Source organism: Coregonus lavaretus (assembly GCF_964263955.1).
Source record: "Coregonus lavaretus genome assembly, contig: HAP1_SCAFFOLD_3439, whole genome shotgun sequence".
Classification (NCBI taxonomy): domain Eukaryota; kingdom Metazoa; phylum Chordata; class Actinopteri; order Salmoniformes; family Salmonidae; genus Coregonus; species Coregonus lavaretus.
In genome coordinates, this window is record NW_028162222.1 from 27,481 (window position 1) to 52,823 (window position 25,343).

At 48.5% G+C, this 25,343-nt stretch overlaps 1 protein-coding gene across 1 annotated transcript; it reads left to right on the top strand.

Moving 5' to 3' along the window:
- Positions 1-2,984: 2,984 nt before the first annotated feature.
- Positions 2,985-24,382, top strand: LOC311119450 (type 2 phosphatidylinositol 4,5-bisphosphate 4-phosphatase-like; the record flags this gene model as incomplete). Its single annotated transcript, XM_084194140.1, has 3 exons — positions 2,985-3,177; positions 14,746-14,894; positions 24,276-24,382. Coding segments are annotated over exons 1-3 (365 nt in total), but the record flags the coding sequence as incomplete, so codon positions are not given.
- Between the last annotated feature and the right edge of the window lie 961 nt (positions 24,383-25,343).

The window sequence follows — 25,343 nt, forward strand, 5'->3', positions numbered from 1 at the left end:
GGGCGGCATTTTCTCAGCTAAATTGACCAAGACGCACCTCCAACAACAACACATAAAACCTCACATAATTCTGCCCAAAAACAATTACAATTTCTCTCAGCCAGTGGCATATGGGCTTTTTAGGTGAGCGCTTAATGCCGCCCTTTTATAAGCAATGCCCACTTTGTCAAAGGCAGCGGCACAACATATTTTGCTTGTCTATTCCCAGCTCGCCTCTCCAGGGTGCTGTTGGAGAGATGCATCGCTCCACCAACAGCACCTCTAAAAAATAATCTAACATAAATCATGTAGCAGATATAGGATATGGTAGAAAGAGTATGTGGCCTTTTCTGTAGCCTAAAGGCTGGAGATAAAAATGTATGATAATGTAATGAGATACGTTTTACATCATGAGGTTTCTCCGATCAAATAGCCTAACCTAAATGGCACTCAATCAAATAAAAAATGAGCTGTCATGTTAACAAACAACATATCCTAAAAACAGGACAGGTCAAAGTAACATGGACAATATGGAATGGACAATCAGTTGTGATTGGAGTTTCACCCCATTGTCATGATCAGTGGTTTCATGTTTGTATCCCTACATTTTTGACAAGCTTTTCATAGCGAAAAATAAAATACTTGTGCATTTCCCGCTGTGTAAAGACATTGCAAATAGGCTCGCGATAACTCCTGATTAAAGTTGGGTAGCTGATATTCAGAGCTTAAATAGCCAAATTGATTAGTCACAGGAATCCAATGGCCTACCACATGGATGGGCATTCATAACATTCTATTGAGGGCGACATGGTAGCTCCACCCCAGTAAGCACTAGCCGACGTGTTTTGGACGTCTTTTTTTGGTCCTGTCCAGACTTCGTTTTTTGGTGTTTTACAAACGTTAGGCTTACCACTTAGATGGTGGGCATTCATAAAATAAAATTTCAGGCAACACTGAAGGCTACACCTCAGTAAGCACAGACCAACGCCTGATTTCCACAGACATTGGTTTTTGGTCCGGACCAAATCTGAACCAATCATAGACATCTATAAATTACTTTTTTTCAACTTCCATTCAGAACCGAAAATTAACCTGATTTCAACGTCCGGAAAATACACATCTTTCAATTTCTGGAAAAATGTGTTTTTTCAACATCCTGGAAAATATGTATTTTAAACATATGGAAAATACCTTTTCACCTTTCATTCAGAACCTAAAATTAACCTAACTTCAACGTCTGGAAATAGGTATTTTAGACGTCTTTTCAAAGTCATTTTGCTTACTGGGACTATTCTAGTTTTGGCCTATGGTGGCAGAATGGCAAGGACGGCCCTGAGCGTGGGTGGGCCTGGGAGGGCATAGGCCCACCCACTGGGGAGCCAGGCCCAGCCAATCAGATTGAGTTTTTTCCCACAAAAGGGTTTTATTACAGACAGAAATACTCCTCAGTTTCATCAGCTGTCTGGGTGGCTGGTCTCAGACGATCCCGCAGGTGAAGATGCTGGATGTGGAGGTCCTTGGCTGGCGTCGTTACACGTGGTCTGCGGTTGTGAGGCCAGTTGGAAGTACTGCCAAATTCTCAAAAACGATGTTGGTAGGCATTTTAGAGTGGCATTTTATTGTTCCCAGCACAAGGTTCACCTGTGTAATGATCATGCTGTTTAATCAGCTTCTTGATATGCCACACCTTTCAGGTGGATGGATTATCTTGGCAAAGGAGAAATGCTCCCTAACAGGGATGTAAACACATTTGTGCACACAATTTGAGAGAAATAAGATTGTTGTGCGTGTGGAACACTTCTGGGATCTTTTATTTCAGCTCATGAAACATGGAACTAAGACTTTACATGTTGCGTTAATATTTTTGTTCAGTATACTTTAAAGTACTACTTAAGTAGTTTTGGGGGGTATCTGTACATTACTATATTTTTGACAACTTACACTTTACTACATTCCTAAAGAAAATAATATACTTTTTATTCCATACATGTTCCCTGACACCCTAAAAGTCTTTGTTACATTTTGAATGCTTAGCAGGACAGGAAAATGGTCCAATTCACGCACTTATCAAGAGAACATCCCTGGTCATCCCTACTACCTCTGATCTGGCGGACTCACTAAACACACATGATTCGTTTGTAAATGATGTCTGAGTGTTGGAGTGTGCCCCTGGCTAAAAAACAAGAAAATTATGCAGTCTGGTTTGCTTTATGTAAGGAATTTGAAATTATTTATACTTTTACTTTTAGTTTTGATACTTAAGTGTATTTTAGAAATGTCATTTACTTTTGATACTTAAGCATATTTAAAACCAAATACTTTTAGACTTTTACTCAAGTAGTATTTTACTGGGTGACTTTCACTTTTCTCACCACTGATCGATATAATATACCTATGATTGGTAACTGTAGTGAACATGATAGAAGGAGCAAATCTTCAAGAATGTATTGTCTTTTACTGGACCAAACCTCATTGTTTTAGAAAAAAAAAACTATATCATTCAGACAGCATACCATTCAGTGTTTTTTCATCTGTTAAACAAAGATCAGAATAGAATAGATCATTAACTGATTGGACTTATATAGCGATTTTTTTCTAGACACCTAAAGCGTTTTTACAAGGGGGGAAATGCAGCTCATCTATCGCCAAGATCAGAATATAATATAATATTGTAGATTCTTGGATTTTGTTTAATCTTTAAAACATAGAATATAATAACGCCTATTTACAGTAGTTTATTAGACCTACGATCTATCATTTTGGAGGATGCAAACTGTATCTCAATAAATGAGAATTATTATTTAATCTACTTTGCAGGCCTACTAAATGGCATGTCACCACTGTGCAGTAGGGGAACGGGTTGGGTTGGGGGGTCTCGCTCTCTCTGCATTCCGTTGCTCATATCCCTACCACCCCCGGTCCCGTTTAAGTCTTGTAGCTCCACCTCCGAGGAACTGCCCTCGCCAGAGCAGTAGGCTACCACCGATTAGCTGGACGCCCCCCTCTCAAGGAAACACTGGCCAGAAGAGAGGCTCTGCCGCCGTTCTGCTCATTGTTTATTAGTCTGGTTTGGGTGAACTGCTGCCGCCATGGCCGACGAAGGCATGGATGAACGGTCCCCGCTGCTATCAGCACCGAACTCCGGGAATGTCACACCGTCGGGACCGCCGTCGTACCTGCAGGACACGAGCCCAAGAGGTAAACCAACGTTAGGCTATGACCCCCCCACTCATGTATGCTGAATCGTTTAGGGCGTATCGTGTTGAGCAATGTTTTGCATAGCGCGTTAAATTCTAACGGGCAAGACAAGGGCATCAGTCTAAAATCAACCGGACCGGCAGAAATCAGAAATCAGAAGGTGGAGCTTGCAGTGTTGACTAAAATGTAAATGTAAATGTTGAGAAGAGCAGCGCAGTAGAAGGCCTAGCCGAATATTTTCAGAACAATTCCTGTTGTAGTTCTGTATTCTGCAGAAATGCCTCGCATCACGATCTGTTGTTGTTGCTAGGTAATACTGTAGGTTAGTAGGATCTCCAGATCTCCAGTCAATACTGTTTACACCCCTTCTGAAAGGATCTATACGGATATACGTGATGTTGTCAGAACATAAACAATGTCGCCATTTACTTGAGATGGAGCAGGAAGGACAATATCAATCAGAGGATACAATTATAACTCGCAATCCCCTCTGAACATGGTGTTTTTTTGTGGTTGTGAGTCCGTAAGTCATTAGGCCAATGCACATTAGTAGCAGGCACAGTACCACTAGGCTATGAATTAGTCTTTTTATAACCCATGTATTATTGACTTATTTCTATGCATTTCATTTGACTGGATCATAAACAACTACTACATAGATTTGATTAGGCAAAGTATTCCTGTCCCGTCAATCCATGCATGACATATAGGTCCAGTAGTGCATGTTGTTGATGATCATTTCATGATGTGCTTTTCGTGAAACATAAACCTCCATGTAGTGTTGTACTATTCAGATGTATTTCGGGTGTGTAGTTACACACACGGGGTCCCTGTGGGTGATCTGAATGCTTAGGTCCCATCATGCACCCTGCTTATCACAGTGCTATTCAGATGATAGGCCTATTCCCCCTAGCACCACGACACACTACCACACACAGCCATATTGTTAAAGCTCCCCATTGAAATGACTGGAGATCCTACTCACCTACAGTAAACCATTGAAATGACTGGAGATCCTACTCACCTACAGTAAACCACACATCTTTGTCAATAATGTTTTTCTACTGAGCTGGCCTGATCAAATATCAGAAGGAGTTAGAATGCAGAGGCTACGTTCCAAATGGCATCCTTTTTCCTATATGGTGTAAGTAAGCATTTCACTGTAATGTCTGCACCTGTTGTATTCGGCGCATGTGACCAATACAATTTGATTTGATTACTTTTGACCAGAGCCTGGTCCAAGGGCCGGCTCTAGCCTTTTGGAGGCCCTAAGCGAGATTTGGTTAGGGGGCCCCACACCTCGCCGGTGGAGAGAAAAATATAATAAAAGTTCATTTCCTGCAAATGTTGCAGTTTTTATAGCAAGTTTCATGCTATTCTGCTCATTTTGCCATGGTGTGGAGAGAAATGTTTCCTGTAATTGTACCCATTTTGCCATGACTTATGACATGTTAATGATATCTGAATGAGAATGACTAACAAAATCAATGGGGGCCCCCTGGAGGTCAGGGCCCCTTGGAGGTCAGGGCCCCTGGAGGTCAGGGCCCCTGGAGGTCAGGGCCCCCTGGAGGTCAGGGCCCCTGGAGGTCAGGCCCCCTGGAGGTCAGGGCCCCTGGAGGTCAGGGCCCCTGGAGGTCAGGGCCCCTGGACACCTGCCCTGTGCACCCGGGGCTACCAGTTCAGATAGCTGGCTAGACTAATTTACCAATCAAAAAATAGTTAGCTGACATGGCTAATTGAGTGACTGTCAGTGACGGACAAAACAAGAGACAAACTGCTGATGCACAAACACATTTCTAAATGGCACCTTGATGTGTTCCACTATTCTAACTCTCAGTAAGTTGAGTCTCCGACTGAGGTCCTAAATAAATAAAAAATATACTTATGCCTGGAAAGGGCCCTGGTCAAAATGAGTGCAATATATAGGGACATATCCAGAGGAACACAGTGCCAGTTTACCCATGAGATGGCATGGATTTTAGAGACCCATACAGGTCGAGGTAGTGTCAGCCCTGACAACAAGGTTGGCAGACCCGTTGAAGGTCAAAAGTGAATCAGTGTAATACATTTATTTAAAAAATCTGGCATTCAATGTTAATTCAAAGATTGTTGGGTGCAGCTGCTATTGTTTTGTATTGTGTTAAACAAAAAAAGTGTTAAACAAATCAAAATATATTTTATAATCGAGATTCTTCAAATAGCCACCCTTTGCCTTGATGACAGCTTTGCACACTCTTGGCATTCTCTCAACCAGCTTCACCTGGAATGCTTTTCCAACAGTCTTGAAGGAGTTCCCACATATGCTGAGCACTTGTTGGCTGCTTTTCCTTCACTCTGCCGTCCGACTCATCCCAAACCATCTCAATTGAGTTGAGGTCGGGGGATTGTGGAGGTCAGGTCATCTGATGCAGCACTCCATCACTCTCCTTCTTGGTAAAATAGCCCTTACACATCCTGGAGGTGTGTGGGGTCATTGTCCTGTTGAAAAACAAATGATAGTCCCACTAAGCCCAAACCAGATGGGATGGCGTATCACTGCAGAATGCTGTGGTAGCCATGCTGGTTAAGTGTGCCTTTAATTCTAAAGACATCACAGACAGTGTCACCAGCAAAGCACCCCCACACCATAACACCTCCTCCTCCATGCTTTACAGTGGGACCTACACATGCAGAGATCATCCGTTCACCCACACCGCGTCTCACAAAGACACAGCGGTTTGAACCAAAAATCTCCAATTTGGACTCCAGACCAAATGATAGATTTCCACCTGTCTAATGTCCATTGCTCTGGTTTTTTTGGCCCAAGCAAGTCTCTTCTTCTTATTGGTGTCCTTTAGTAGTGGTTTCTTTGCAGCAATTCGACCATGAAGGCCTGATTCACACAGTCCCCTCTGAACAGTTTATGTTGATATTTGTCTGTTACTTGAACTCTGTGAAGCATTTATTTGGGCTGCAATTTCTGAGGCTGGTAACTCTAGTGAACTTATCCTCTGCAGAAGAGGTAACTCTGGGTCTTCCATTCCTGTGGCGGTCCTCATGAGAGCCAGTTTCATCATAGCACTTGATGGTTTTTGCGACTGCGCTTGAAGAAACTTTCAAGTTCTTGAAATGTTCCACATTGACTGACCTTCATGTCTTAAAGTAATGATGGACTGTCATTTCTCTTTGCTTATTTGAGCTGTTCTTGCCATAATATGGACTTGGTCTTTTACCAAATAGGGCTATCTTCTGTATACCACCCCTACCTTGTCACAACACAACTGATTAGCTCAAACGCATTAAGAAGGAAAGAAATTCCACAAATTAACTTTTAAGAAGGCACACCTGTTAATTGAAATGCATTCCAGGTGACTACCTCAGGACACTGGTTGAGAGAATGTCAAGAGTGTGCAACGCTGTCATCAAGGCAAAGGGTGGCTATTTGAATAATCTCAAATATATGTTGATATGTTTTACACTTTTTTGGTTACTACATTTTACATTTTACATTTAAGTCATTTAGCAGACGCTCTTATCCAGAGCGACTTACAGGAGCAATTAGGGTTAAGTACCTTGCTCAAGGGCACATTGACAGATTTTTCACCTAGTCAGCTCGGGGATTAGAACCAGCGACCTTTCAGTTACTGGCACAACGCTCTGAACCACTAAGCTACCTGCTGCCTACTACATGATTCCATATGTGTTATTTCATAGTTTTGATGTCTTCACTATTATTCTACAATGTAGAAAATAGTAAAAATAAAGAAAAACCCTTGAGTGAGTAGGTGTGTCCAAACTTTTGACATCTAGTATGGGACATTAGTTAGTTTTGATTCGTGCTTTATTTGACCCTGACTGTGTCCCAAATAGCACCCTTTTCCCTTTATAGTGCACTACTTTTCATCAGGGCCGATAGAGTTCTGGTCTAAAGTAGTGCACTACAGAGGGAATAGGGTGCGATTTGTGCACTAAAAATAATTTTCTGGGAATAGCTTGGATTGGCTCCAGCTCATGTGGTCATTTTGAACAACATTGTTCTGCCTTGCCAGTTTTCTTCAACAAAACCAGTTATTCTTCAGGAAAGGAGCGTAAACTGAATTATTGACACCATGGTTACGTCCCAAACGCACCCTATTTCCTACATGTAGTGCACTACTTTTCACCAGAGCCCTATGAGTCCTGATGAAAAGTAGTGCACTATATAGTGAATAGGGTGTCATTTGGGACACACGCCATAATACCCCTTAAGTACATTCTGGAGCACACAGCCAGCCAATGGCCATATAATGTAGAAACTGAATGAGCAGTGTTACATTTAAGTCATTTAGCAGACGCTCTTATCCAGAGCCACTTACAGTTTTAGTGAGTGCCTACCTTTGTCCACCATGAGATTTAAATCGGATGTTTAATCCATATTTCACCACTGGATTAACGGTAAACATGGAAATGGTCTGTAGCACGCTGGGAAAGTGACTGCTTTCTTCTCCTTACTTCCTGGATACAGTCCCATACTGTTTTTGAACAGACTTTTCATTTGTTTTTTGCGCTTGAAGACCATATAAAAAACCTAGCATAAAGTTGATCCGGAATTTGCCACACATTCCCAGCGTATAGTGACGGCCTAGTTATTTCTCCAATCCTAACTCAGGATTATGGCAAATTCTCTGGGTTTATTGGGTTCTATTTGACTACAAACCTCTATCATCCAATGTGTAACAGGGATTAGCCCTGGTCAGAGAGGGTGGGACTGCTGAACTGGGTTATACTCTGTAGGTTAGTGAATACACAGCTGGCGTGGTGGTTACCAGGACTGGTTTATTTGGTGGTTGTTGTAGTGAATACACAGCTGGCGTGGTGGTTACCAGGACTGGTTTATTTGGTGGTTGTCGTGGTGAATACACAGCTGGCGTGGTGGTTACCTGGACTGGTTTATTTGGTGGTTGTCGTGGTGAATACACAGCTGGCGTGGTGGTTACCAGGACTGGTTTATTTGGTGGTTGTTGTGGTGAATACACAGCTGGCGTGGTGGTTACCAGGACTGGTTTATTTGGTGGTTGTCGTGGTGGTTACCAGGACTGGTTTATTTGGTGGTTGTTGTAGTGAATACACAGCTGGAGTGGTGGTTACCTGGACTGGTTTATTTGGTGGTTGTCGTGGTGGTTACCTGGACTGGTTTATTTGGTGGTTGTTGTGGTGAATACACAGCTGGCGTGGTGGTTACCAGGACTGGTTTATTTGGTGGTTGTCGTGGTGGTTACCAGGACTGGTTTATTTGGTGGTTGTCGTGGTGGTTACCTGGACTGGTTTATTTGGTGGTTGTTGTGGTGAATACACAGCTGGTGTGGTGGTTACCAGGACTGGTTTATTTGGTGGTTGTCGTGGTGGTTACCTGGACTGGTTTATTTGGTGGTTGTTGTAGTGAATACACAGCTGGAGTGGTGGTTACCTGGACTGGTTTATTTGGTGGTTGTTGTGGTGAATACACAGCTGGAGTGGTGGTTACCTGGACTGGTTTATTTGGTGGTTGTTGTGGTGAATACACAGCTGGCGTGGTGGTTACCAGGACTGGTTTATTTGGTGGTTGTCGTGGTGGTTACCAGGACTGGTTTATTTGGTGGTTGTCGTGGTGGTTACCTGGACTGGTTTATTTGGTGGTTGTTGTAGTGAATACACAGCTGGAGTGGTGGTTACCTGGACTGGTTTATTTGGTGGTTGTCGTGGTGAATACACAGCTGGCGTGGTGGTTACCTGGACTGGTTTATTTGGTGGTTGTTGTAGTGAATACACAGCTGGAGTGGTGGTTACCTGGACTGGTTTATTTGGTGGTTGTCGTGGTGAATACACAGCTGGCGTGGTGGTTACCTGGACTGGTTTATTTGGTGGTTGTCGTGGTGAATACACAGCTGGCGTGGTGGTTATCTGGACTGGTTTATTTGGTGGTTGTTGTAGTGAATACACAGCTGGCATGGTGGTTACCTGGACTGGTTTATTTGGTGGTTGTCGTGGTGGTTACCTGGACTGGTTTATTTGGTGGTTGTCGTGGTGAATACACAGCTGGGTTATTTAAAGGTTGTTATACTACTCTAGAATAGAACAGATTATAGGGTTATCACAAAACCAGTATCGCGATACTCTGAGGTATCGTGGCAAGGAAAGACAACATGAAGAGGAAAACAGTCCTAATGTTGGAAACTAGCAGCCTGTTGTTACCCAGAATCACGTCTCTATTCCAAGCTATAGCACACTGTTACATACACTAGCTTTCTAAAGGACCAGTTTAGTCTGTTTGGGTTTTCATTGTTGCCATGGAAAACCAGGTATCATAGTATCACCATACTGGTATCACGACAACCCAAGAACAGAACAGAATACCCGGTAGAATATAACATTTACATTTACATTTAAGTCATTTAGCAGACGCTCTTATCCAGAGCGACTTACAAATTGGACAGAATACCCGGTAGAATAGAACAGAATAGAATACCCGGTAGAATAGAACAGAACATGTGGGAGAACTATGTAGCTAGCTATGAGTTGCCTAGGGACTAGGGATGCCTGATTATCAACCAGTACTGGGACCAATGGAGACTAGGGATGCCTGATTATCAACCAGTACTGGGACCAATGGAGACTTGGGATGCCTGATTATCAACCAGTACTGGGACCAATGGAGACTAGGGATGCCTGATTATCAACCAGTACTGGGACCAATGGAGACTAGGGATGCCTGATCATCAACCAGTACTGGGACCAATGGAGACTAGGGATGCCTGATTATCAACCAGTACTGGGACCATTGGAGACTAGGGATGCCTGATTATCAACCAGTACTGGGACCAATGGAGACTAGGGATGCCTGATTATCAACCAGTAAAGGGACCAATGGAGACTAGGGATGCCTGATTATCAACCAGTACTGGGACCAATGGAGACTAGGGATGCCTGATCATTAACCAGTACTGGGACCAATGGAGACTAGGGATGCCTGATTATCAACCAGTAAAGGGACCAATGGAGACTAGGGATGCCTGATTATCAACCAGTACTGGGACCAATGGAGACTAGGGATGCCTGACAGACAGCACATACAGTACCAACTAATACTACTCACCTGACAGACAGCACATACATTACCAACTAATACTACTCACCTGACAGACAGGGTAGGTGTGGACCAGTGCTGCCTTGGCTGCAGTCTTCTGGTTCTCAGCTGCTCCCTTCTTTTTAGCAGCCGCCACCTTGGCATCGAGTTGTAGCATGCGGTACACATCTTTACCATCTAAATGAATCCCCCCTTGCAGAATAAGGATGGGAGACAGCTCCATATCTGAATGGCAGGAGTGTGTATAAGCCCTTGTCCCAGCCCAGCCCATACCTGATTCCTATCCTATCGACGTGATTCATTATGTTGATTAAGTCAGGTGTTAGAGTTGCGCTGGGACAAAACCCTGCACACACTCCTGCTCTTCAGGACTTCCTGCAATGACTGAAACAGACCAAAGCAGGAGAACAGTGTTCCAGGTTGAAACAGCTGACCTAGTTGAGAGGTGATGAGACTCAGAATAGTGTTCCAGGTTGAAACAGCTGACCTAGTTGAGAGGTGATGACTCAGAACAGTGTTCCAGGTTGAAGCAGCTGACCTAGTTGAGAGGTGATGACTCAGAACAGTGTTCCAGGTTGAAACAGCTGACCTAGTGGAGAGGTGATAAGACTCAGAACAGTGTTCCAGGTTGAAACAGCTGACCTAGTTGAGAGGTGATAAGACTCAGGCACACCCATTGGTTCTGGAATAGAGAAAGTGAAAATAAGGTTTCAATTGCTCTCCTTGAGTGACAGGGGGCAGGGCTTGCTGTGGGAAGTGCATGGGGAACCGGCCTGCAGGAGGACAGGGAGAGAGACGACCGGCCTGCAGGAGGACAGGGAGAGAGACGACCGGCCTGCAGGAGGACAGGGAGAGAGATGACCGGCCTGCAGGAGGACAGGGAGAGAGACGACCGGCCTGCAGGAGGACAGGGAGAGAGACGACCGGCCTGCAGGAGGACAGGGAGAGAGACGACCGGCCTGCAGGAGGACAGGGAGAGAGACGACCGGCCTGCAGGAGGACAGGGAGAGAGACGACCGGCCTGCAGGAGGACAGGGAGAGAGACGACCGGCCTGCAGGAGGACAGGGAGAGAGACGACCGGCCTGCAGGAGGACAGGGAGAGAGACGACTCAAGTAGCAAACGGAGTTAAACTATAAAGATAATGGACATTACATGCGCCAGAGAGGCATTAACAAACCAAACATAAAAATAAACGGTCTGTGCATCAATGTACGGTATATAGTTTACAACAATTATAACTATAACTTCTAAAGTGGAAGTTGGGAGAGTTATAATTGAGTGTTTCAGTGAAACGTAAGTGAGGGAGGCCCCGCTCTCTCCTTTCCCAGATGTTTAGTTCATTTCATTCCGATCTCCTTTGCATAATTGTAGCCTTTTTCTGTAGCCTGTCAACTATGCCTCTGCCTATCCCTGTTCTCTCCTCTCCGCACAGGCTATACAAACGCTTCACACCGCGTGGCTGCTGCCACCCTAATCTGGTGGTCCCTGCGCGCACGACCCACGTGGATTTCCAGGTCTCTGGCAGCCTCTGGAACTGCCGTTTTGTGGCCAACAAGGCAGAGTTCATCTCAGCCTATGCTACCCACCAGTCCCCGACTTCTTGGCGCTGACGGAAACATGGATTACCACAGAAAACACTGCTACTCCTACTGCTCTCTCCTTGTCTGACCATGTGTTCTCGCATACCCCGAGAGCATCTGGTCAGCGGGGTGGTGGCACAGGAATCCTCATCTCTCCCAAGTGGACATTCTCTCTTTTTCCCCTGACCCATCTGTCTATCTCCTCATTTGAATTCCATGCTGTCGCAGTCACTAGACCATTCAAGCTTAACATCCTTGTCATTTATCGCCCTCCAGGTTCCCATGGAAAGTTAATCAATGAGCTTGACGCCTTGATAAGTTCCTTTCCTGAGGATGGCTCACCCCTCACAGTTCTGGGTGACTTTAACCTCCCTACGTCTGCCTTTGACTCATTTCTCTCTGCCTCCTTCTTTCCTCTCCTCTCCTCTTTTGACCTCACCCTCTCACCGTCCCCCCCTACTCACAAGGCAGGCAATACGCTTGACCTCATCTTTACTAGATGCTGTTCTTCTACTAATCTCACTGCAACTCCCCTCCAAGTCTCCGACCACTACTTTGTATCCTTTTCTCTCTCGCTCTCCTCCAACACTACTCACTCTGCCCCTACTCAGATGGTATTGTGCCGTCGCAACCTTCGCTCTCTCTCTCCCGCTACTCTCTCCTCTTCCATCCTATCATCTCTTCCCTCTGCTAAATCCTTCTCCCTCCGATCTCCTGATTCTGCCTCCTCAACCCTCCTCTCCTCCCTTTCTGCATCCTTTGACTCTCTATGTCCCCTATCCTCCCGGCCGGCTCGGTCCGCCCCTCCTGCTCCGTGGCTTGATGACTCATTGCGAGCTCACAGAAGAGGGCTCCGAGCAGCCGAGCGGAAATGGAGGAAAACTAGACTCCCTGCCGACCTGGCATCTTTTCACTCCCTCCTCTCTACATTCTCTTCCGTTGTTTCTGCTGCTAAAGCCACTTTCTACCACTCTAAATGTCAAGCCTCTGCCTCTAACCCTAGGAAGCTCTTTGCCACCTTCTCCTCCCTGCTGAATCCTCCTCCTCCTCTCCCTCCCTCCTCCCTCTCTGTGGATGACTTTGTCAACCATTTTGAAAAGAAGGTTGATGACATCCGATCCTCATTTATTAAGTCAAATGATACAGCTGATCCTGCTCACACTGCCCTACCCTATGCTTTGACTTCTTTCTCCCCTCTCTCTCCAGATGAAATCTTGTGACTTGTGACGGCCGGCCGCCCAACAACCTGCCCGCTTGACCCTATCCCCTCCTCTCTTCTCCAGACCATTTCCGGAGACCTTCTCCCTTACCTCACCTCGCTCATCAACTCATCCTTGACCGCTGGCCATGTCCCTTCCGTCTTCAAGAGAGCGAGAGTTGCACCCCTCCTCAAAAAACCTACACTCAATCCCTCCGATGTCAACAACTACAGACCAGTATCCCTTCTTTCTTTTCTCTCCAAAACTATTGAGCGTGCCGTCTTTAGCCAACTCTCTTGTTATCTCTCTCAGAATTACCTTCTTGATCCAAACCAGTCAGGTTTCAAGACTGGTCATTCAACTGAGACTGCTCTTCTCTGTGTCACGGAGGCTCTCCGCACTGCTAAAGCTAACTCTCTCTCCTCTGCTCTTGTCCTTCTAGACCTGTCTTCTGCCTTTGATACTGTGAACCATCAGATCCTCCTCTCCACCCTCTCCAAGTTGGGCATCTCCGGCGCTGCTCACTCTTGGATTGCGTCCTACCTGACAGGTCGCTCCTACCAGGTGGCGTGGCGAGAATCTGTCACTGGTGTCCCCCAGGGCTCAGTTCTAGGCCCTCTCCTATTCTCTCTATACACCAAGTCACTTGGCTCTGTCATATCCTCACATGGACTCTCCTATCATTGCTACGCAGACGACACACAATTCATTTTCTCCTTTCCCCCTTCTGATAACCAGGTGGCGAATCGCATCTCTGCATGTCTGGCAGACATATCAGTGTGGATGTCGGATCACCACCTCAAGCTTAACCTCGGCAAGACGGAGATGCTCTTCCGCCCGGGGAAGGACTGCCCGCTCCATGATCTCGCAATCACGGTTGACAACTCCATTGTGTCCTCCTCCCAGAGTGCAAAGAACCTTGGCGTGACCCTGGACAACACCCTGTCGTTCTCCGCTAACATCAAAGCGGTGACCCGATCCTGCAGGTTCATGCTCTACAACATTCAGAGAGTAAGACCCTGCCTTACACAGGAAGCGGCACAGGTCCTAATCCAGGCACTTGTCATCTCCCGTCTGGATTACTGCAACTCGCTGTTGGCTGGGCTCCCTGCCTGTGCCATTAAACCCCTACAACTCATCCAGAATGCCGCAGCCCGTCTGGTGTTCAACCTTCCCAAGTTCTCTCACGTCACCCCCCTCCTCCGCACACTCCACTGGCTTCCAGTTGAGGCTCGCATCTACTACAAGACCATGGTGCTTGCCTACGGAGCTGTGAGGGGAATGGCACCTCCGTACCTTCAGGCTCTGATCAGACCCTACACCCAAACGAGGGCACTACGTTCATCCACCTCTGGCCTGCTAGCCCCACTACCTCTACAGAAGCACAGTTCCCGCTCAGCCCAGTCAAAGCTATTTGCTGCTCTGGCACCCCAATGGTGGAACAAGCTCCCCCACGACGCCAGGACAGCGGAGTCACTCACCACCTTCCGGAGACACTTGAAACCCCACCTCTTTAAGGATTACCTGGAATAGTATAAATTAATCCTTCTGGCTATCATAAGTTGTAAGTCGCTCTGGATAAGTGACGTAAATGTAGAAAATTGTAAAAAATAAAGAAAAACCCTAGAATGAGTAAGTGTGTCCAAACTTTTGACTGGTAGTGTACATCATTAACCAGCTGCTGTGTGTCTGTGTCTCCCCTCCAGCTGAACTACCTCCCCCCTACACAGCCATTGCCAGTCCCGACCCAGGGGGGGTACCCGTCATCAACTGCCGTGTGTGCCAGTCTCTCATTAACCTGGATGGCAAGCTGCAGCAGCACGTGGTGAAGTGTACTGTGTGCAACGAGGCCACGGTAAGACTCGCCTGTGTGTGTGTGTGTGTGTGTGTGTGTGTGTGTGTGTGTGTGTGTGGGTGGTAAGACTCACCATGGCATGCAGACTACTACAGGGCTGGGTAACTGACGGAATTTTATTTTGGGGAACTCACTCTGGGTCTCGACACAAGATGACAATTTAGAAACGTGTTTGTGCATCAGCAGTTTGTCTCTTGTTTTGTCCGTCCCTGACAGTCACTCAATTAGCCATGTCAGCTAACTATTTTTTAGACTAGCGGACAGTTATCTAAACTAGTTGTCATGTTTGCGTTGATTTTGTTATTCACTCTCAGATACACTACATGACCAAAAGTATGTGGACACATGCTCGTCTAACATCTCGTTCCAAAATCATGGGCATTAATATGGAGTTGGTCCCCCCCTTTGCTGCTATAACAGCCTCCACTCTTCTGGGAAGGCTTTCCACTAGATGTTGGAACATTGCTTCCATTCAGCCACAAGAGCATTAGTGAAGTTGGGCGATTAGGCCTGGCTCGCAGTCGGTGTTCCAATTCATCCCAAAGGTGTTTGATGGGGTTGAGGTCAGGGCTCTGTGCAGGCCAGTCAAGTTCTTCTACACCAATCTCGACAATCCATTTCTGTACAGACCTCACTTTGTGCACAGGGGCATTGTCATGCTGAAACAGGAAAGGGCCTTCCCAAAACTGTTGCCACAAAGTTGGAAGCACAGGATCGTCTAGAATGTGATTGTATGCTGTAGTGTTAAGATTTCCCTTCACTGGAACTAAGGGGCCTAGCCCGAACCATGAAAAACAGCCCCAGACCATTATTCCTCCTCCACCAAATTTTACAGTTGGCACTATGCATTGGGGCAGGTAGCGTTCTCCTGTCATCCGCCAAACCTAGATTCGTCCATTGGACTCCCAGATGGTGAAGCGTGATTCATCACTCCAGAGAACGCTTTTCCACTGCTCTAGAGTCCAATGGCGGCGAACTTTGTACCACTCCAGCCAGATTAGTTCAGATAGTTATCTTTCTCTCATCTCTCATCTCTCTACTCTCTCTCTCTCTCTCTCTCTCTCTCTCTCTCTCTCTCTCTCTCTCTCTCTCTCTCTCTCTCTCTCTCTCTCTCTCTCTCTCTCTCTCTCTCTCTCTCTCTCTCTCTCTCTCTCTCTCTACCACAGTCCCTACAGTCCCACAGTACCACAGTCCCTACAATCCTACAGTACCACAGTCCCACAGTCCCTACAGTCCTACAGTCCCCACAGTCCCACAGTCCCTACAGTCCCACAGTACCACAGTCCCTACAGTCCTACAGTCCCTACAGTCCCACAGTACCACAGTCCCTACAGTACCACAGTCCCTACAGTCCCTACAGTCCCACAGTCCCACAGTCCCTACAGTCCCACAGTACCACAGTCCCTACAATCCTACAGTCCCACAGTACCACAGTCCCTACAGTCCCACAGTACCACAGTCCCTACAGTACCACAGTACCACAGTCCCTACAGTACATCGGTCCCACAGTCCCTACAGTACCACAGTCCCTACAGTCCCTACAGTCCCTACAGTCCCTACAGTACCACAGTCCCACAGTCCCTACAGTCCCTACAGTCCCACAGTACCACAGTCCCTACAATCCTACAGTCCCACAGTCCCACAGTACCACAGTCCCTACAGTCCCTACAGTCCCACAGTACCACAGTCCCTACAGTCCTACAGTCCCTACAGTCCCACAGTACCACAGTCCCTACAGTACCACGGTCCCACAGTCCCTACAGTCCCTACAGTACCACAGTCCCACAGTCCCACAGTCCCTACAGTACCACAGTCCCACAGTCCCTACAGTACCACAGTACCACAGTCCCACAGTCCCTACAGTCCCTACAGTACCACAGTCCCACAGTCCCTACAGTCCCACAGTACCACAGTCCCTACAGTACCACAGTACCACAGTCCCACAGTCCCTACAGTACCACAGTACCACAGTCCCTACAGTCCCTACAGTCCCTACAGTACCACAGTCCCTACAGTCCCTACAGTCCCACAGTCCCTACAGTCCCTACAGTCCTACAGTCCCTACAGTCCCTTCAGCCCCACAGTCCCTACAGTACCACAGTCCCACAGTCCCACAGTCCCTACAGTCCCACAGTCCCTACAGTCCCACAGTCCCACAGTCCCTACAGTCCCTACAGTCCCACAGTACCACAGTCCCTACAGTACCACAGTCCCACAGTCCCTACAGTCCCACAGTCCCACAGTCCCTACAGTACCACAGTCCCACAGTCCCTACAGTCCCTACAGTCCCACAGTCCCTACAGTCCCACAGTCCCACAGTCCCTACAGTCCCTACAGTCCCTACAGTCCCTACAGTCCCACAGTCCCTACAGTCCCACAGTCCCTACAGTACCACAGTACCACAGTCCTACAGTCCCTACCCCACAGTCCCACAGTCCCTACAGTCCCTACAGTCCCACAGTCCCACAGTCCCACAGTCCTACAGTCCCTACAGTACCACAGTCCCACAGTCCCTACAGTCCCTACAGTCCCACTGTCCCTACAGTACCACAGTCCCACAGTCCCTACAGTCCCTACAGTACCACAGTCCCACAGTCCCTACAGTCCCTACAGTACCACAGTCCCACAGTCCCTACAATCCTACAGTCCCACAGTCCCACAGTACCACAGTCCCACAGTCCCTACAGTCCCACAGTACCACAGTCCCTACAGTCCTACAGTCCCTACAGTCCCACAGTACCACAGTCCCTACAGTACCACGGTCCCACAGTCCCTACAGTCCCTACAGTACCACAGTCCCACAGTCCCACAGTCCCACAGTCCCTACAGTACCACAGTCCCACAGTCCCTACAGTACCACAGTACCACAGTCCCACAGTCCCTACAGTCCCTACAGTCCCACAGTACCACAGTCCCTACAGTCCCTACAGTACCACAGTACCACAGTCCCACAGTCCCTACAGTACCACAGTCCCTACAGTCCCTACAGTACCACAGTCCCTACAGTCCCTACAGTCCCACAGTCCCTACAGTCCCTACAGTCCTACAGTCCCTACAGTCCCTTCAGCCCCACAGTCCCTACAGTACCACAGTCCCACAGTCCCACAGTCCCTACAGTCCCACAGTCCCTACAGTCCCACAGTCCCTACAGTCCCTACAGTCCCACAGTACCACAGTCCCTACAGTACCACAGTCCCACAGTCCCTACAGTCCCACAGTCCCCACAGTCCCTACAGTCCCACAGTCCCACAGTCCCTACAGTCCCACAGTCCCTACAGTCCCTACAGTCCCACAGTCCCACAGTCCCACAGTCCCTACAGTCCCTACAGTACCTACAGTCCCACAGTCCCACAGTCCCTACAGTCCCTACAGTACCACAGTACCACAGTCCTACAGTCCCTACAGTACCACAGTCCCTACAGTCCCACAGTCCCTACAGTCCCACAGTCCCACAGTCCCACAGTCCTACAGTCCCTACAGTACCACAGTCCCACAGTCCCTACAGTCCCTACAGTCCCTACAGTCCCACAGTCCCTACAGTACCACAGTACCACAGTCCCTCAGTCCCACAGTCCCTACAGTCCCACAGTCCCACATTCCCTACAGTCCGTACAGTCCCTACAGTCCCACAGTACCACAGTACCTACAGTACCACAGTTCCACAGTCCTACAGTCCCTACAGTACCACAGTTCCTACAGTCCCACAGTACCACAGTCCCTACAGTCCCACAGTACCACAGTCCCTACAGTCCCACAGTCCCACAGTCCCACAGTCCCTACAGTCCCACAGTCCCACAGTCCCACAGTCCCTACAGTCCCACAGTCCCACAGTCCCTACAGTACCTACAGTCCCTACAGTCCCTACAGTCCCTACAGTACCACAGTTCCTACAGTCCCTACAGTACCTACAGTCCCTACAGTCCCTACAGTCCCACAGTACCACAGTCCCTACAGTCCCACAGTACCACAGTCCCTACAGTCCCACAGTCCCACAGTCCCTACAGTCCCACAGTCCCACAGTCCTACAGTCCCTACAGTCCCACAGTCCCACAGTCCCTACAGTACCACAGTCCCTACAGTCCCTACAGTCCCTACAGTCCCACAGTTCCACAGTCCTACAGTCCCACAGTACCACAGTCCCTACAGTCCCCACAGTCCCTACAGTCCCACAGTACCACAGTCCCTACAGTCCCTACAGTCCCACAGTACCACAGTCCCTACAGTACCACAGTCCCACAGTCCCTACAGTCCCTACAGTCCCACAGTCCCCACAGTCCCTACAGTCCCACAGTCCCTACAGTCCCACAGTCCCACAGTCCCTACAGTCCCTACAGTCCCACAGTCCCACAGTCCCACAGTCCCTACAGTACCTACAGTCCCTACAGTCCCACAGTCCCACAGTCCCTACAGTCCCTACAGTCCCTACAGTACCACAGTCCTACAGTCCCTACAGTACCACAGTCCCTACAGTCCCACAGTCCCTACAGTCCCTACAGTCCCACAGTCCCACAGTCCCACAGTCCTACAGTCCCTACAGTACCACAGTCCCACAGTCCCTACAGTCCCTACAGTCCCTACAGTCCCACAGTCCCTACAGTACCACAGTACCACAGTCCCTCAGTCCCACAGTCCCTACAGTCCCTACAGTCCCACAGTCCCACATTCCCTACAGTCCGTACAGTCCCTACAGTCCCACAGTACCACAGTACCTACAGTACCACAGTTCCACAGTCCTACAGTCCCTACAGTACCACAGTTCCTACAGTCCCACAGTACCACAGTCCCTACAGTCCCACAGTACCACAGTCCCTACAGTCCCACAGTCCCACAGTCCCACAGTCCCTACAGTCCCACAGTCCCACAGTCCTACAGTCCCTACAGTCCCACAGTCCCACAGTCCCTACAGTACCACAGTACCACAGTCCCTACAGTCCCTACAGTCCCTACAGTACCACAGTTCCTACAGTCCCACAGTACCACAGTCCCTACAGTCCCACAGTACCACAGTCCCTACAGTCCCTACAGTCCCACAGTCCCACAGTCCCTACAGTCCCACAGTCCCACAGTCCTACAGTCCCTACAGTCCCACAGTCCCACAGTCCCTACAGTACCACAGTCCCTACAGTCCCTACAGTCCCTACAGTCCCACAGTTCCACAGTACCACAGTCCCTACAGTCCCCACAGTCCCTACAGTCCCACAGTACCACAGTCCCACAGTCCCTACAGTCCCACAGTCCCTACAGTCCCACAGTCCCACAGTCCCTACAGTACCACAGTCCCTACAGTCCCTACAGTCCCTACAGTACCACAGTCCCTACAGTCCCTACAGTCCCCACAGTCCCACAGTCCCTACAGTCCCTACAGTCCCTACAGTACCACAGTCCCTACAGTACCACAGTCCCTACAGTACCACAGTCCCTACAGTCCCACAGTCCCACAGTCCCTACAGTCCCTACAGTCCCTACAGTCCCACAGTACCACCGTCCCACAGTCCCACAGTCCCTACAGTCCCTACAGTCACCACAGTCCCTACAGTACCACAGTCCCTACAGTCCCTACAGTACCACAGTCCCTACAGTCCCTACAGTACCACAGTCCCACAGTCCCTACAGTCCCTACAGTCCCACAGTCCCACAGTCCCTACAGTACCTACAGTCCCTACAGTCCCACAGACCCTACAGTCCCTACAGTACCACAGTACCACAGTCCCTACAGTCCCTACAGTCCCACAGTACCACAGTCCCTACAGTCCCACAGTCCCACATTCCCTACAGTCCCTACAGTCCCTACAGTCCCACAGTCCCACAGTCCCTACAGTCCCACAGTACCACAGTTCCACAGTCCTACAGTCCCACAGTCCCCACAGTCCTACAGTCCCACAGTCCCTACAGTCCCACAGTCCCTACAGTACCACAGTCCCTACAGTCCCTACAGTACCACAGTCCCTACAGTTCCACAGTCCTACAGTCCCACAGTCCCTACAGTCCCTACAGTCCCACAGTACCACAGTTCCACAGTCCTACAGTCCCACAGTACCACAGTCCCTACAGTCCCTACAGTCCCACAGTACCACAGTCCCTACAGTCCCTACAGTTCCTACAGTCCCACAGTCCCTACAGTCCCACAGTACCACAGTTCCACAGTCCTACAGTCCCACAGTACCACAGTCCCTACAGTCCCTACAGTCCCACAGTACCACAGTCCCTACAGTCCCTACAGTCCCACAGTCCCTACAGTCCTACAGTCCCACAGTCCCTACAGTCCCTACAGTCCCTACAGTCCCACAGTCCCTACAGTCCCTACAGTCCCACAGTCCCTACAGTCCCTACAGTCCCTACAGTCCCCACAGTCCCACAGTCCCACAGTCCCCACAGTCCCTACAGTCCCTACAGTCCTACAGTCCCACAGTCCCTACAGTCCCTACAGTCCCACAGTCCCACAGTCCCTACAGTCCTACAGTCCCACAGTCCCTACAGTCCCACAGTCCCTACAGTACCACAGTCCCTACAGTCCCTACAGTCCCACAGTCCCTACAGTCCCACAGTCCCTACAGTCCCTACAGTCCCACAGTCCCTACAGTCCCACAGTCCCACAGTCCCACAGTCCCACAGTACCACAGTCCCACAGTCCCTACAGTCCCTACAGTCCCACAGTCCCTACAGTCCCACAGTCCCACAGTCCCACAGTACCACAGTACCACAGTCCCACAGTCCCACAGTCCCTACAGTCCCACAGTACCACAGTACCACAGTCCCACAGTACCACAGTCCCTACAGTACCACAGTCCCACAGTCCTACAGTCCCACAGTCCCACAGTCCCTACAGTCCCACAGTCCCTACAGTCCCTACAGTCCCACAGTCCCACAGTCCCTACAGTCCTACAGTCCCACAGTCCCTACAGTCCCACAGTCCCTACAGTACCACAGTCCCTACAGTCCCTACAGTCCCTACAGTCCCACAGTCCCTACAGTCCCACAGTCCCTACAGTCCCACAGTCCCTACAGTCCCACAGTCCCACAGTCCCTACAGTCCCACAGTCCCACAGTCCCTACAGTCCCTACAGTCCCACAGTCCCACAGTACCACAGTCCCTACAGTCCCACAGTACCACAGTCCCACAGTCCCACAGTCCCTACAGTACCACAGTACCACAGTCCCACAGTCCCTACAGTCCCACAGTACCACAGTACCACAGTCCCACAGTCCCACAGTCCCACAGTCCCACAGTACCACAGTACCATATGTCTAAAAGCCAGTGTCCCTCAGTCGTCTCAGCTGAGAAGGATGAAACAGTCCGTCAGTCGATCCATGCGGGCCGGGGCTGACCTCTATAAGAGGGTATTAGTATCAGTCCTGTACTGCCATGCTCTGTCTAGACTCAACCAGAAGGGGTTGATACATGCTCTGTCTAGACTCAACCAGAAGGGGTTGATACATGCTCTGTCTAGACTCAACCAGAAGGGGTTGATACATGCTCTGTCTAGACTCAACCAGAAGGGGTTGATACATGCTCTGTCTAGACTCAACCAGAAGGGGTTGATACATGCTCTGTCTAGACTCAACCAGAAGGGGTTGATACATGCTCTGTCTAGACTCAACCAGAAGGGGTTGATACATGCTCTGTCTAGACTCAACCAGAAGGGGTTGATACATGCTCTGTCTAGACTCAACCAGAAGGGGTTGATACATGCTCTGTCTAGACTCAACCAGAAGGGGTTGATACATGCTCTGTCTAGACTCAACCAGAAGGGGTTGATACATGCTCTGTCTAGACTCAACCAGAAGGGGTTGATACACTTGAATCCATAGCCATGACTGGGCAGAATTTGGACTAATCAGAATGGGACTGGATGTGTCCCAAATGTATATGGCATTCCCCCTCAATAATAGCACGTATGGCACTGTTTTGGATGTCTTATGTATGATGGGACATACACTGCCTTCAGAAAGTATTCATACCCCTTGACTTATTCCACATGTTGTTGTGTTACAGCCTGAATTCAAAAAGGATTAAATATATTTTTTAAATCACACCCATCTACACACAATACCCCATAATGACAAACATGTCTGTAGAAATGTTTGCAAATGTATTGAAAAATAATTACAGAAATATCTCACTTATTGTACATAACTATTCACACCCTGAGTCAATACTTTGTCTGCTAAATGGCATATTATTATTATTATTACTTTGTACTGTCGAAGCACCTTTGGCAGCGATTACAGCTGTGAGTCTTTCTGGGTAAGTCTCTAAGAGCTTTCCACCTGGATTATAAAACATCTGCCCGTTTACTCTTTTCTAAATGATTCAAGCTCAGTCAAGTTGGCTGTTGATCGTTGCTATACAACCATTTTCAGGTCTTGCCATAGATTTCAAGTAGATTTAAGTCAAAACTGTAACTTGGCCACTCAGGAACATTCACTGTCTTCTTGGTAAGCAACTCCGTGGTAGATTTGGCCTTGTGTTTTAGGTTATTGTCCTGCTGAAAGGTGAATTCATCTCCCAGTGTCTGGTGGAAAGCAGACTGAACCAGGTTTTCCTCTAGGATTTTGCCTGTGCTTAGCTCCATTCCGTTTCTTTTTTTCTTATCCTGAACAACTCCCCAGTCCTTAACGATTACAAGCATACCCATAACATGATGCAGCCACCAGTATGCTTGAAAATATGGAGAGTGGTACTCAGTATTGTGTTGCCCCAAACATAACACTTTGATTTCAGGACAAAAAGTGAATTGATTTGGCAAATGTTTTGCAGTATTAATTTAGATCCTAGTTGCAAACAGGATGCATCTTTTGGAATATATATATTTTTTTATGTTCAGACTTCCTTCTTTTCACTCTGTCATTTAGGTTAGTATTGTGGAGTAACTACAATGTTGTTGATCCATCCCCAGTTTTCTCCTATCACAGCCATTAAACTCTGTAACTGTTTTAAAGTCACCATTGGCCTCATGGTGAAATCCCTGAGCGGTTTCCTTCCTCTCTGGAAACTGAGTTAGGAAGGACACCTGTATATTTGTAGTGACTGGGTGTATTGATACACCATCCAAAGTGTAATTAATAACTTCACTACATGTTTAATACAGTCAAGGGGTGAATATTTTCTGAAGGCACTGTAGATACAGCAGCTGTGTATATTCAATGACATTTGGTGTGAAGGCCTCCATTTGGTGTGAAGGCCTCCATTTGGTGTGAAGGCCTCCATTTGGTGTGAAGGCCTCCATTTGGTGTGAAGGCCTCCATTTGGTGTGAAGGCCTCCATTTGGTGTGAAGTCCTCCGTTGGTCAAATTCTGAGCTTTGATGCAAACCAAATGTATTGTTGTAGTTTACATAAATGTTTATTTCAGTCATCCTTAAGGTTGTTTTCTTTCTTTCAGCCCATCAAAAACCCACCGACTGGGAAGAAGTATGTACGGTGTCCCTGCAACTGTCTCCTCATCTGCAAAGACTCATCTAGGAGGATAGGATGTCCCAGACCCAACTGGTAGGTGATAGGATGTCCCAGACCCAACTGGTAGGTGATAGGATGCCCCACCCCAGACCCAACTGGTAGGTGATAGGATGTCCCAGACCCAACTGGTAGGTGATAGGATGTCCCAGACCCAACTGGTAGGTGATAGGATGCCCCACCCCAGACCCAACTGGTAGGTGATAGGATGCCCCACCCCAGACCCAACTGGTAGGTGATAGGATGCCCCAGACCCAACTGGTAGGTGATAGGATGCCCCAGACCCAACTGGTAGGTGATAGGATGCCCCACCCCAGACCCAACTGGTAGGTGATAGGATGCCCCACCCCAGACCCAACTGGTAGGTGATAGGATGCTCCAGACCCAACTGGTAGGTGATAGGATGCCCCACCCCAGACCCAACTGGTAGGTGATAGGATGCCCCAGACCCAACTGGTAGGTGATAGGATGCCCCACCCCAGACCCAACTGGTAGGTGATAGGATGCCCCAGACCCAACTGGTAGGTGATAGGATGTCCCAGACCCAACTGGTAGGTGATAGGATGCCCCACCCCAGACCCAACTGGTAGGTGATAGGATGTCCCACCCCAGACCCAACTGGTAGGTGATAGGATGCCCCAGACCCAACTGGTAGGTGATAGGATGTCCCAGACCCAACTGGTAGGTGATAGGATGCCCCACCCCAGACCCAACTGGTAGGTGATGGGATGCCCCACCCCAGACCCAACTGGTAGGTGATAGGATGCCCCACCCCAGACCCAACTGGTAGGTGATAGGATGCCCCAGACCCAACTGGTAGGTGATAGGATGTCCCACCCCAGACCCAACTGGTAGGTGATAGGATGTCCCACCCCAGACCCAACTGGTAGGTGATAGGATGCCCCACCCCAGACCCAACTGGTAGGTGATAGGATGCCCCAGACCCAACTGGTAGGTGATAGGATGTCCCAGACCCAACTGGTAGGTGATAGGATGC